General features: G+C 34.5%; 1 protein-coding gene across 3 annotated transcripts; it reads left to right on the forward strand.

Moving 5' to 3' along the window:
- LOC109711834 (polyamine-modulated factor 1-binding protein 1-like) lies at positions 2,291–13,644 on the forward strand. Of its 3 annotated transcripts, none has more exons than XM_020235109.1 (15): positions 2,292–2,601; positions 3,270–3,397; positions 4,052–4,117; positions 4,194–4,307; positions 6,086–6,154; positions 6,238–6,294; positions 8,662–8,715; positions 8,806–8,868; positions 9,031–9,093; positions 10,250–10,414; positions 10,602–10,757; positions 11,637–11,717; positions 11,816–11,877; positions 11,979–12,113; positions 13,270–13,644. In XM_020235109.1, the coding sequence occupies exons 1-14, from the start codon at positions 2,418–2,420 to the stop codon at positions 12,064–12,066; spliced, it is 1,350 nt and encodes a 449-aa protein (XP_020090698.1). In that variant the 5' UTR covers positions 2,292–2,417; the 3' UTR covers positions 12,067–12,113; positions 13,270–13,644. The 3 variants fall into 3 exon arrangements, with proteins under 3 accessions (XP_020090699.1, XP_020090698.1, XP_020090697.1); XM_020235108.1 differs by having other exon boundaries at positions 2,293–2,601; positions 11,976–12,113; XM_020235110.1 differs by lacking the exon at positions 13,270–13,644 and having other exon boundaries at positions 2,291–2,601; positions 11,970–12,109.

Here is a 14,207-nt window from a genome sequence, read left to right on the forward strand (position 1 = left end):
AGCTGAGCCCTTTTTGACTAATCATAGCAACGTAATTACACCAATAACATTTAAAATTGATTCAACTGGGGACAGTTGGGGTACGTTTTGGGTCCCCGTACGAACCCGCTATTAAGATTCCAACGGCTCGAATGCGCGCCACGTTGCTCTCCCTGTAATAATATACTAACTAATAATAATATAAAAAAAATAATATATCAGGTAAAAATGTAATGGAGACCCCTCGGCTATAGGATATTTTGTACGAGCCCCCTCAACTTTATTTTTTAAGGAAAAACTTCAGAAAACCCCCCAATAGTTTCCCAATTTTTTATTTTAGTACTCTGTGGTTTAAAGTGTATCAAGTTAGTACATGTGGTTTCGCACTTTCTCACTATAGTACCCTGTGGTTTAAAATATATCAAGTTAGTACCCTGTGATTTTATTTTTGTATCAAGTTAGTACCCTGTGATTTTATTTTTCTCTTAATGAAATATTAAACCACATGGTACTAAAGTGAAAAAGTGTGAACCCACAGGGTACTAAAGTGAGAAAGTGTGAAACCACAAGGTACTAACTTGATACACTTTAAACCATAGGGTACTAAAGTGAAAAAGTGCGAAACCACAAGGTGCTAACTTGATACATTTTAAACCACAGGGTATAAAGCGAGCAAAAGTGTATTTGAAGTTTTCCCTTTAAAATAAACTTCAAATACCACCTATGTAGTTTCCCACTTTCTCGCTTTAATACTCTATGGTTTAAAGTACATCGAGATAGTGTCATGTGGTTTTATTTTTATCATTTCGTCAGCTTTTCCGTTAATATTTCGTTAAATTTTATACAAAAAACTTCAAATACCTACCTAGGTTTATTGTATATTAATTTTAGTACTCTTTAGTTTTAACTTTGTCGCTGATTTAACAAAAAAACTTAGTGGAATCGATAATAAAAGGATAAAAATAAAATCATAGGCACTAATTTGATACACTTTAAATCATAGGGTACTAAAGTGAGAAAGTGTGAAACCATATGGTGGTATTTGAAGTTTTTTATATTTTTTTACATTTTAAAATTTTTTAATTGAGTGTTTTTTACATTGGTAAGTTATATATTTTAGTATACGATGTTATTATCCATTGGATGCTAATTATTATAATTTTAGTTATTAATAATATATTATCTAGATGAAGAAAAAGAAGTAGGGAAGAGTTAAAAAAGTTATAAAAGATTAAATAATTTTCTTTGATTCGAATTAAAATATGAGAGAGAAAAAAAAAAGAAAGAAAATAAAAATTATCTTTCATGAAGGTCCATTTTTCTTCTCTCTCCATTGAAAATTATTTTATTTTATTTTAATTTTCTTAGTCTAGACAATTGTAAATAATAGCTTAAAATATTAAAGTAACAAAATTACTACTAAATTTAATAAAATTTAGAATTTACTTTATTAAATTATTCAATTAAATATGAATTCAAAATCAAAATTAAAAATTGAAATTGAATTTAATTTCAAAATCTAAATTTGAATTCAAATATAGATTTTAAATCTCAATTGAATTTAAAATTTGAATACAAAATATTAATTTAATTTAAAATTTAAATCTTAAATTAAATTAAAATTTATAATTTTCATTCAAAATCAAAATTTAAATTTAAAATTTAAATTCTAAATTTAAAATTAACTTAAAAAATATTTAATTTTAATTTAAATTTTAATTTTAAAATAAATTTAAATCTAAATTTATGGTTCAAATTAAAGTAACGTAGTTTAAAAATTCTGAAAAACTATTCAGATCCACTCTGTTCGAGAATAGGAGATACCTATCTTCTCTTCATTACTAGAATTTTTTTTGTTAGGAAAAAAATTATTTATTCTGAAATAATAAATTTTCGATTGAATTACTAACCACTATTACCAAAATAGTATCATCTGTACAAGATTCTCAGTAATCCAATACACGCAGCATAAACCAAACACGTATTTTGTCTCCTGTTTAGGTAAAAATATATGAATACTCCTTAACCATAGCCTATTAGGAAACCGAATGAATGAGACATTTTACTTATAAACTTATTTGTGAATTAATCAAGCAAATAAAACTAGGCCAATTAATAGCTTGTGGAAAATAGAAAAATTAAAGTTTAATAATTTTTTTTTAACGTAATTAAATATATAAGTATAAAAACTAAAAATAGGAATAAAACATGGTTGTGAGGTCGATTTCAAAAAAGTCCTATAGTTGAGGGGGTTTCCTACACTTTTACCTACTCTTTATAATCCCCCTCCTCTCCTCGTTCTCTCCCTCTTTCGCGCTCTCCCTCTCTCCGACACGTTGCGAGCACGAAGAAGAGGTCGAGCGGAGAAAAGAAGGGAAAAAAAGGGGGTTTTTTTGTGGCTTTTTTTTTTTTTTTTTTTTGTGTGGTGGTGTTCTCCAATGGCGCCGTGGAAGCGCGCGGCGGTGGCATGGATCGTGATCTCGATCGCGCTTATCGGCGTTCGCGCCGAGGAGGCGGCGGCGGCGGCGGCGGCGGCGGCGGAGGCGGTGGCGAAGGGGGAGGTTGCGGATTCGGGGTTGAGGCTCGAGTTGGAGGAGCTACGGACGAAGATCTCCGCCCTAGGTTTGCCCCAATCCGATCTTGAAGCAGGAGCTAGGGTTTTCGCGGTGTTTGATCTTTGCCTCGGCTAGGTTTTGAAATCTTGGTTTTTTTTAGTGTGATGCTGGAGCATTTTAGAATAAGATTTTTGATCTTGTTGACGATTTCTCTTCCTTTTTGGTATAAGATGGAATTGATTTGATGGAGTGTGCCGATAACAGGATGGGTTAGTAGTTTGATTTTATTTGGATTTTTTCATTGATTTGGGTGTTTTTTTCAAAAAAAAAATTTAATCGGTTTGTTTGAGAGGGAAGGATTGCATTTGTAGCGTCTGTTGATGCTGTGCTTTGTTTTTGCTGAAGAGTCTACTATCAACGATACAATCCAGGAGTTGAAGATGCGAGCTAGGGTTTGTTGATGTTTGATCTTTGTGTTAGCTAGGGTTTTGAACGTTTACAGTCATTTGTTTCCGTTAATTGGAATTTCTTTGAGTGTGATCTTGGTAGTTTCGATTTGTCGTTTCTCCATTTGTTTTTTCTCCTTGGGTGGCGACGTTCGCTTATTAATGTTCTTGGAAAGGTGGAATATGTTAGAATGTATTTGGGCTTCACAGTTAATTAGGATGTTTTCCCTGAGTTGTAAAGTTTGCATCTTTAACATGTATTGATGCTCTTCTTTGTTCTTTGCTGAAGAGTCTAGCATTGCGGATCGAAACCATGCGTTGAAGAAGAAAGATGAAGGAATTGCGCAGTTGGAAAAGGTCATCGAAGAGAAAGCAAAGGCTATTTCATCGCTGCAGAGTGAGAAAGAATCGCTGCAGGTGGGCCAATAGTGACTGGCTATANATATATATATATATATATATATATATATATGGCCTCTCAACTCAAATTCTATGCTGTCGTGTAGTGGATTATTTGCATTCTATACATTGTGAGTTTCCTTTGTCAATAAAGAATATGAATATGTAGAACTTTTTTGGGGAAATGCCAGTGTATGCCTTGAAAGCTGCAAAATATCATAAATACCTCAGAAATTGTCAATATCATAATTTCTCACTTTAAATTCATAAGTTATATCATAAACATTCACTTAATGCGGGCTAACCGAGGGTTTCATACGAGTTAAGATGCAAAATGACCTAATTTCCCTTCACTGTAGCTAAAAGTGAGTTTAGAAGCGGACAAGCTATAACAAGAGTAGACGAGTCACTTTCATTAATTTTCTTCTAAAGATGAATTTACATGGTAACAAACGGTAACAGCAATAGAGGAGTAATTTCATTTTTTTTTTCTTTTAAAGATGATTTTACATGCTAATAAACAATAAGAAGAATAGAGGACTGAATCCATTAACATGTTCAATCGCATAGAATTTGATTTTTGAAAATACATGTGTGGCGAAATAACGCTGTCATGTGTTATTCTCCTGGGATAAGTCTTGTGAATCTTTTATTTTCTCCTCTTTTATGTAGAAAAAGGGTGCTGTTGCTGAGGAAGCAGGAAAGGCATATGCTCGGGCTAGTGAACTTGAGAAACAGGTTCAGAAGATGATAGCGCTTTTAATAAGTTCACAAATGGATCCTGGTTTTGAAACTCTCTGTTTTCCTTTGGCAGATAGAGAATCTTAAAGCAGAAATTGAGTCACAGAATAAAAAGAGAAACACTTTGGAGGTTCAGGCTAATGAAGCTGAGAAGAAAGTGCAAGAGTTGAACTTGAAATTGGAAAGGGTAAGAATACATCTTGCAATATGCAATATCTATGTCATGAATATCCATGACTGATCTTCTTTCAACTAATTGTACTGTCTCGCCTATCAGATCTTCTTGAGATGAATGTTTTGCTTGTTTGCCCCGAGGTATTGCTAACTGAATATCATATTGATACCTTTAAGATACATCTGTTGTAGCTCATTATTAGGGGTGGTAATAGTTTAGATTTAGGTTGGTGGAGATTGCTTAAAAAGTAAACACATCCCACAGGTCCGAAAACCCATGAAATACACAGGATGAAGTTATAGAATCTTAATAAACTTGCAGGTGTTATTAAATGGCTCTCTTAACTCTTATTTACGCAGAATTTGGCATTTTGAGTTATTTTTTGCAGATTTCTTAAAGTCTGAGGTGGCTTAACATTTTTTTTTATGGAAATTCCCAGATTTTGCATATCTATTTGTGTGAAATTCACTATATGCTGTACATTGTAAATATATTTTTTTTCCTGCAATATTTTTGTATGTGTGACTGCTATTTTATTTAGTGATGTTACGAGATTTGAGCAAAATTTAGTGTTGTGGCACGGGGGCGTGCTGCTGTCTGCCTGACATGGTATGGCACCGGCATGCTTCCGTACCGACAAATGGTACGCTTGTGTGCCGATGGATATGCATGACCTCCTACTGGCACGCTTTGGCACAGACTTATTTCAGCTCTTTTGGTTCCAATAAGCTCTTAAAATGTTATTTTGAAAGATTTAATCAAATAATTATGAATATTCGGCATGTACAGCTTACTATACTCATCAATTAACATACTTGTAAGCTTTTTTGTATATAAAGTACAACTATATCTGATGCAGAATAGAAATTTTTATAGGTTAGAATTTTTAAAATGCAAAGACATCTTTCTTTCTTTTTTTTTTGACCATATTACAGTCTTTCTTTTATAAAATACAAAAAAATAATTTTTAAAATAATTTTAAAAAGTATTTGAAAAAATTGTTTTTAATTAATTTGTTTAAAAATTAGTAGATCTATCGAAAAAATTAAGCAATAAATTATATGACAAATAAATTAAATAAATTTAAGTATTAATTGATTTAATTTAGCTATTAATTTTATCAGTATTTTCAATCTTCTAGTGCAAAAATAAAATTTTATATTTGATGTGCCTCAAAATTTGTTTATTGAGTTTGATTTTGTTCCTCTAATTTGCCAAAAGTTTCGGGTTCTACAAATTTTGATAAAATAATTTGTGAAGAAAAAATAGATGTCTGTGGTGGAAGCGGAGGGCTTGGGCCAATACAAGTAGATCCTCGATTTGCAATGTCTTTAGGGGGGTGTGGGGTACCCAGAATGCTTCGGGTACCCCAAAGAGCAAAGCAAAAAAAAAGAAAAAAAGAAAAAACCAGCGCAGTGCCGGCCCGATACTGTGCCGCGGCACCACGGAGAGGGGTCCGAGACCCCCCTTGTACCGTGCCCCTACGTGCCGCCCCGTGCTGTACCGCATGGGGCGGCACTTTGATCCTTGGATCTGAGTGTAGGCGGGTATAGGCTATAAATATTTACCATACTTTGGAAGAATCTACTAAAGATAGCTGCGTGATGAAGATTAATGTCTAAGGAAAACTATTTAATTCGGTAAATAGAGTCACTTTCTAGAATTTGCTACGAAGGCTAGGTACTATCTTTTGTAGTACAAAACAATGCATATTTTGGTTGGATGTGCAATGAAATCTCTTGCTTTTAGGGATTATTGCCTGACTTCTTCTTCTGTTTTATCTTTTGTAGCTCCAAAAGACTAGTGAAGAACAAAAAAAAAGGATTCAGAAAATTGAACGCGCTCTTCAAGTGGCGGAGGTTTGTGATATTTAGTTTAGTTCATATCTCTTAGACGATACATTAGTTGCATTCTTCATTTTATATTTCTCTTTTATGTCCAGGAGGAGTTGATGAGAGCACAGTTGGAAGCAACATCAAAGTCGAAAGAGTTGACAGAGGTGAGTTTGGTAATTGTTTTTCTCTGTAGTCTTTTTGTTTAACCTCTTGCTTCTTTGTTTAACTTCCATCACTAATCTTTTCTGCTTAATCTTTTCTGAGATTTCAACCTACTCTGAGATTTAACTTTCGTCACTAAGCATTTCTGCTTACTCTCTTCTGAGATTTCAACCTACTTCGTGTACAACAATTATTGAAATTTTTTTCATGCTGATTTTCAATATGTTTGTGCCTCTGATGAATTTTGTTTGAGAGTTGGAATCTTATCTGTGAATTGAATTACTAATGGTCTCAAAGTTTCAAGTTCAGGAAGTAGATTTATCTTGAATATATTAACAATTTCGTCTATCGAAGTTCTTCTGTAGAAAAGGAAACATATTAGCTCAAGCTTGCTGAAACACAAAATTGATGCAGTCTTTATTTCATATTCTTATTTCCTTGCTCTTTTGTCCTCTCAAACTTTGGTTTATAAGTTTGTTCCAGATGTATAGATTAATGCATTAAAGTGTTTAGTAGAGAAATGCATAGACCTGAACATTGCTGACAGTCAAATGTACAATATTGGGAATAGCTGATATTGTTAGTTAAATACAGTTTGAAGGCTTAAGAAATTTCATCAAAAATAAATTAGAAGGAAACATCTCTTGTGGAACCACTGCCAAGGAACCAATGAGGTGATAAGAAGCCATAATTGTGAGCATTGGACTTTAACAAATTTTCTGAGTAAGGGGAACTTTTTCGAGTCTGGTCTAGATTGGTATTGGGTTGTAAAACACACCAGCTCTCATGCTTTGGAAGGGACCTCCAAAAAAAAAAAGAAAAAACTGAAAGCACTTTGGAACTTCCATCCTCCAGTGCGCTATAAAACAGTTATTGGAGGAAAATGCCAAAGTGTTTTCAGATATTTGTATGTCAAAGTATGAAAGTCGATGTGTTTAGACGCCACAATTCCAACGGGGCCTAAATAGCACATCAGGAAGTGGGGGCTTATTGCCTGACATCCCAAAAAAAAAAATCAGTTAGACAATGAGTAACAACTACAAAAGAACTAGCAATTTCAAGTGTGCATGGTGAAGGAAGGAATTAGAAACAAACATGTTCTTGATTTAGTTCAGGACGTAATGGCCCAAAACTAATGATAAGGCTAATGAGATGTTTGGGCAGTAGCCTTGTTATGTGCTTTAAATCAGCATATTAGGCATCTGAATGTTCAAATGGGTTAATCTGTTAATTCAATGTTTGATGTGCAATTGTGCATGAAGTGAATGTTTATTGGTCAAAAAGTCTCCGCTAAATTCCGAATGAAATCTGAGAATTTGTAAATTATAATTTTGGAAGTCGTGAGCCGCTCATTTGCGAGCTAGAAATTTATAATGACATGGACAATCACATCTGAGGCTTAAATCAAACTTGAAGGTAGGACTGTATATAGTAGGTAGCTTGTAAAACCTTTTAAAGTTGGTGTGTAACAACATATTGATGATCTGAAGCAACTGCAGCATATTAACAACCTTGACTAAAATAAGATGGTTTGAGGTTGTAAGTGCGAGAAATAGTAAGTAAATTTGTGTCCAGGTGTTTTGTTCAGACGGAATACATTCTAATACTGAACAATCACTCGTTTAATACTCCGTCTTGATAAAAATTTCAAGTGTTAAACACAGATGGCTATAATAACTTTTTTTTTTTTTTTACACAGAAGCTTGTTGACATGCCATTTCCAAATATGGAGGACTAAATTGTACAAATATTTAGCAATGACCCTGATTTTAATTTTGTTTATTTCTGAACAAGATGATAAATATCAAGAACATTGCTCATTGGTCCCATATTTTGCTAACTACATGCTTCTCTGTTAAGTATAAATTGTACCAATTTTGTTGCAACAATAAAATTGCTGATGAAAGATCATATCTATCATGAAGTTTGCAAGAAGTAACTGGATTTATGTAATCTTAGAAGTACGTTAGTCTCAACTCACAAGTTATTAGAAGTTAGAATATTACATAAAAGACGTGTGTGGGTATACTAAAACTCTCATATCTTAGGTGGGAAAAAAGTTTGCAAAAGTATCAATGAACTGCCTCGTAAGTTCGTGATTCCACACTTTGTAGAATGTGAAATGTTGGCTAGCTGTCACTATTATTTGTTGGGACTTAAAACAACGCTGGACATGCTGGTGATTGTGAAGCTTACAGAAGTGAAGAACTTACAATGGATGGTTATACTTCCTATGATGCTCAATAAGTGTCCGGCATGGTTATTTACTTTTCATTGTCTATGAATTACTGCTTTAGCTTTTTTTCACTTGGTCTGTGGTATGTGAATGATGGTTTGACAGCTAGGTTAATGTTTTTGTGGTTGATCAGGTTCATGGAGCGTGGCTGCCGCCTTGGCTTGCTACCCATATTGGCGATTTTCAGGTATGTTCCACATTCCACATGGCTAGCTTAGGTGTACAAGGAATTTTATGCAGAGTCTTGCTCATTATTACTTCTATATTCCATTTCTAGGAGATTGCATTAGCACACTGGGAGGAGCGTCTGAAACCTGCATATGAAAGTTTCTTACAAAAGGTGCTTTTGTATTGAGTTCTGATTTGACCAACTTATCCTTTCATTTGTGGCATGCATTATAGATTACAATTTGCTTATCCATGTTGTGGAATGCATTATGGATCAACTATGCTTTTATTTCTTCCTTTTTATTATTATTTTTTAATATCAACATGATTGCAGGCATCAGAAAAAACAAGAGAGGCACAAAAATGGGCTGAGCCTCACTTGGAAACAGTTAAGACAGTAAGTAGCTAATACATAGAGAATCATATCCCAATGTTTGTTTGAATATATTTGTAAATATTGGAAATATAAAAAGAAAAATGGATGATACTATCTCTTAGATTCATACGAGTAATCACATGCTCTAAAGGTAAATGCCTTTCCAATTGGCTACATGATCTTCCAAGTGAGGTTAAGAATCAAGAACCAAATCAAATCGTAAGATACTATCTCTTAGATTCATACGAGTAATCACATGCTCTAAAGGTAAATGCCTTTCCAATTGGCTACATGATCTTCCAACATTTCTCAAAATTTATGTAATATTCAGTTTAGTTTATTTGTTTTACACTTTTACATGTTATTTTATTTTGAGAATATAGATCGTATCTTACGATTTGATTTGGTTCTTGATTCTTAACTCTTAAAATTAGACTTTTGATTCACATTTCAATCTTGACTAGTGCTGTAACCCACATTACACGGCGGGTAAATACTGTTGTAAAAAAAAAATGGATACTTTATTAAACCAAAAAATAGTATGATCATAGCTAAGGTGTAACAGCTATAGAGGAAAAGAAAAAACTGTTTTAGCAGGCTAAGGTATAACAGTTGGAGACAAACCAACGAAGAGAGAAACCAGCTGGAGACAAAGCAGCGAAGCTGTAATGGGATCACTGTGTTCAATTTAAAATGCCAACGTGGCACTCACGTGGTAAGGAGAGAGCTATTTATGCAAATATAAATTTGCTAAGGCCATTTGTAAAAAAAAAGTTTTGAGTGGACTAAATGCAAAAAAAAAGCCTCAAATATTTAACGACTTCTAGTTATTAAGTATTCTATATAAACTAGAATGTTGAGTTAAATGGACATCTGCAATGTCTGCATATCTATATGATTGTGTAATATACATATTGAAGTTCTGTTCGACCATTTGACTAGACTAGCTCGACATTGTAATTTGTATATTTGTATGCATGCTAATTTTTTTTTTTCCCTGTTTACGTGGACTGGTGATAATTTGTACAGTGGTGGAATACAGTTGGTCCAGCGAAAAAGAAGCTTGCTGTGGCTCTTATACAAGATAGCTCCATGTTTGATGTTTTACTTACAATTATAAAGCTTTTACCTTGACTCGACTGGATATCAATGATATATTTATGTTGTTTTCCTGTAGAAATGGATCCCTGCTGTTAAAGAAAAATGGGTAATCTTTGTAAAGAATGCTGAACCACACTTGCGGATGGTCTCTTCAAAATCTGTTGAAATTTATGAGGCATCCAAGACTGCTATTGCACCTCATGTTGTCAGAGTACAGGAATTTGCAGATCCCTATCTCCAGGTACTTCTCATTTCACCTTTTCAAAAGTGCACTGATTATACACCTTTTTTTTTTTGGTAATAATCTGGAAGTTCTTAGTTGATTGGTGGCTATGCAAATGGATAGTTCTAGGTTGTCTTTTTTTTTTTTTTTCCTTTTTTCCCTCGTCTGTCTGATGATGCTACTGGAATTTATTATCTGATTCCAGGAAGCTAAGAAGTTTTCTAAACCATACATTAATCAAGTAGCTGAGATCACCAAACCACACGTGGAGAAAGTGAGGGTCGCCTTGAAGCCCTACACAAAGCAAGTAGTTCGATCATACAGAAAGTTTCTTAAATCAGCTAATACATATCATCACCAGGTACTTGTTTTCCTTCATCCACCTTGAGATTTTGTTTTATTATTGGTTTTTAATACTGCTCTTTCTCCCCTGTTATTTGTTGTGTCATAGTTGCTAGGGTCTTTTTGTGAAAATCTTAAACTCGACATAATATCCAGTTGATAATAGTCGTGGGGTTATTTTTTTTTTTTTTCTATTGTTGAATTATGGTATTTAATTTACTAGCAAGCATAGCAATGGCCAAAGAATGTTTGGAATCTATGTGATGCTGAAATGACTAGCTACGAGCTATGAATATGGTATACCTAATTTGTGTAAAGTGTATGGTAAATTATTTAATTTTCACTGTTGTTGTTGAGCTTTGGTTCTTCATTTGTTTGCAGCGATCTTCTAATTCAACCAGTTCTTTCCCGAATTATTTGTCCCTCAACAGCTTAACCTTGTATTGTTTTGGAAATCTGACCATAAAGTTGCTAGTCATTTGTTTCATGGTCTTATATATATATTTGTATCAGATTAAATCATGAAACACATTTAACCTATCAACAGACTTCATATAGAGATTTGATATCTTGCCTTAAGTTGAGGCTTTTCAATGCAAGCAGTCAAAAAACTTTGACAACTTTCAAGCTCTATTTTAGGTTCGACTACATTTCTGGGGTCATTCTTTCTCTTATATCTTCTCCTTTTGGCAACTAACTTGAGTTCTGGCCTCTTAGTATAGATAAATGTGCAATAATAACATCCGTTTCAAAGTATACTTTTGATTTCTCTATCTTTGTTTCTTCTAAAACTTGTGATGTTAGCAATTTCATACTTACACTTGTTTCTTTATAAATGCTCTTTTGAGATATAACACTAGCTAAAACAATATCGTTAACCTTTTTGGTTCTGTTTTAGGTACAAGCAACTCTCACGGAGAATCTAAAGAAGCACGAATTAACAAAATCGCTTGCTACTAAGGAGCTGGTGTGGTTCATGGTAACTACAAATCTAACTTAATTCTTAGAAAAGCTTTGGCATCTATCCTGTGATATTCTTGTCAGTATTCCTATGATATAACTGATTATTCTTTGCAGGCTTCTGCGTTGCTGGCATTTCCTGTTTTCTTTCTGTACAGACTCCTGTCAGATATATTTTGGTCAGTAGTTCATTGCACTTCAACCAATCACATTTCTCTTTGCTAATACTATACAAACATAACAATTTCTTAATTTGAGTATTTTGGCTAAGATGCAGCAGTAAAAAGGCTAGGAAACCATCAAGGAATACCCATAACCATGCAAGTCATGCATCTCGGAGACCAAAGCGCAGGCATACTGATAAATAGATGATGGAGAATTATTATAAGTCTATCTCTGCAGCATTTAGCTGCAGGTATGGTTCTCAACCTTCTAAACATATATAAAATCTTTTTAAAATGTGATGGCTTTTGAACTTTGCATCTTTTTGACAGCAAAAATCAATACCTTGGTCTAGTGGTAAGGTCGCAAAATTGTGATTGGGGTCTTAAGGACGGTTGCTTATGTTTTGACCCATCTTAAACTCTGTTGTTATGGAACTCTTATGCACTAGTCGTCAAGGTTTTAAGTGCCCGTCGGCACGGGCCGTATCCATCGTGCCGTATCGTGCCAACAAGATACTGGCACGATACAGACCCCGTGTCGATGGCACAGCTCAAAACCCTCTATTCTTTAAATTAGTAAATAATTTCCTCAATAAAGTTCATAAGATGTGATAAAAAGACATAATAAATAGTTAGAATATTTTGTTGCTAAAAAAAATAAATATTTCATGCTATTATGTGTCGGCACATAAGAATTTTTTTGACCGGCACGCATCGGCACGGCTCGGCACGCACTGTGCCGGCAAGTTTCCGGCACGACCCCGTTCCACGGCACTTAAATCCTTGCTAGTCGTGTTATTTATGTATAGCCTAGTGTTTAAAGAGCTTGACATGAGCGAAAATTTGTACTTTTTGCCCGTAAAGGAGTATATCACTAGAATTTAGCAGTAGCATGTTGAGTGAACGAACAGATTGATCTCAGCGAGACTTGTTTTGCTTTACGAGATTAGTTTGTCCCTAATTGTACACTTCATTATTGTCTTTGGGCCGTGGATTTCTATCGACCGGTACATATTGTGTACTGTTGTTTGCTTTCCTACTTGCTTATTTGGCCTGGTTTTTTTAGAACGGCTTCTCTACTCGGAGAAGCAGAAATCAGATGGCCAACAAACAAAATTTTGGAGCTTTCATTGTGGTGAGCTAGGTTAATAAGCTTCTAGACTATCAAAAGTAGAACCTCTGATTTCAAGCCTGTGAGTCTGCAAAGCTGTTAATTCTTATTTGGACTACTATTTTTGGACATCTGCAGAAGAAATTTAAACTTGAATCATTACTCCTGAGGTGATTAATTAATGCTAAAGCGTAATGCAGTAAAAATTCTCATGGTTCTTGGAGTTGGCGTTTTCTTTTTTCTCTTTTATTTATTTTCTTTTCCAGTAGAAATAATATATATTTTGGTGCATGCAGATATCCGCGCTATCCACATCATGCTGTGTCTGTACAAGATGGGGAGCTATAGACTTACAACTCCTGAGAATAGGGATCTTTTGGGTTAGGATTTAGGGTCTTTTTTCGAATCCTCGATGTGAAATTGCTCAAAACACTCTCTCACGCACAGACACCAAACAATACGAATCGCTTTTTTTTGGTCCAGAAACAGATTCAGGACTCGTGCAGCTGTACTGTGTCGTCGTCATCTTCACGGTCTTGTACTTGAAAAACTTCCACGTTTTTTGGGTTATTTATAACTATCGAGTCGATCTTGTGTTCAAGTCATATGCCGGTTTTGTCCTGTCAGAGCATTACATTCCTTTTCTTGCCATGCGCATTGTTTTATTCACTCAATCCGTCATCCTAAGTATTGACAGGGGTTTAAGTTACATTCTGTTTGGCACTGCTGGAGATTTTGTGCAGGTGCTTTCTGCTGCGGTAGAAGCAGAACCTTCAGATGCCGTATTTTGCTTTGCAACTAAGATGGTTCGAGAAGTACATGGTGGCTAATTTTTACTGAATACAGTAGAACTTCTCTACTGCAATATGTTACTTCAACAATTTTTGCTCGAAAAGCTCGCGGGTTGGAGACATGCATGCTTTGGTGACCACTTGAACTTCTAGTGAAAGTCTGTTTGGGTGCTATGATTTTAGTCGCAGAACTTCAATTTCTATTTTAGTTGGGTTACTTTATTTAATTTTGACAATGTTTTCAACAAGGCCAAGATAATAACTAATTTAGGAGTGAGGCTACTATGTTTGTGGAAGCACGGAGCCTTTCATGCTTCTAGGTGGTTTTCGATGTTGCGACTTTCGAATCGTCGATCGGCTCCGTTAAACTTGATCTAGAGTATTTGAAGTATCTAGAAAATAAATTTTATGATTTTTCGATATCATTTACCTAGTGATGGAAG

The sequence above is a fragment of the Ananas comosus genome, linkage group 6 (genome assembly GCF_001540865.1).
Source record: "Ananas comosus cultivar F153 linkage group 6, ASM154086v1, whole genome shotgun sequence".
Lineage (NCBI taxonomy): Eukaryota > Viridiplantae > Streptophyta > Magnoliopsida > Poales > Bromeliaceae > Ananas > Ananas comosus.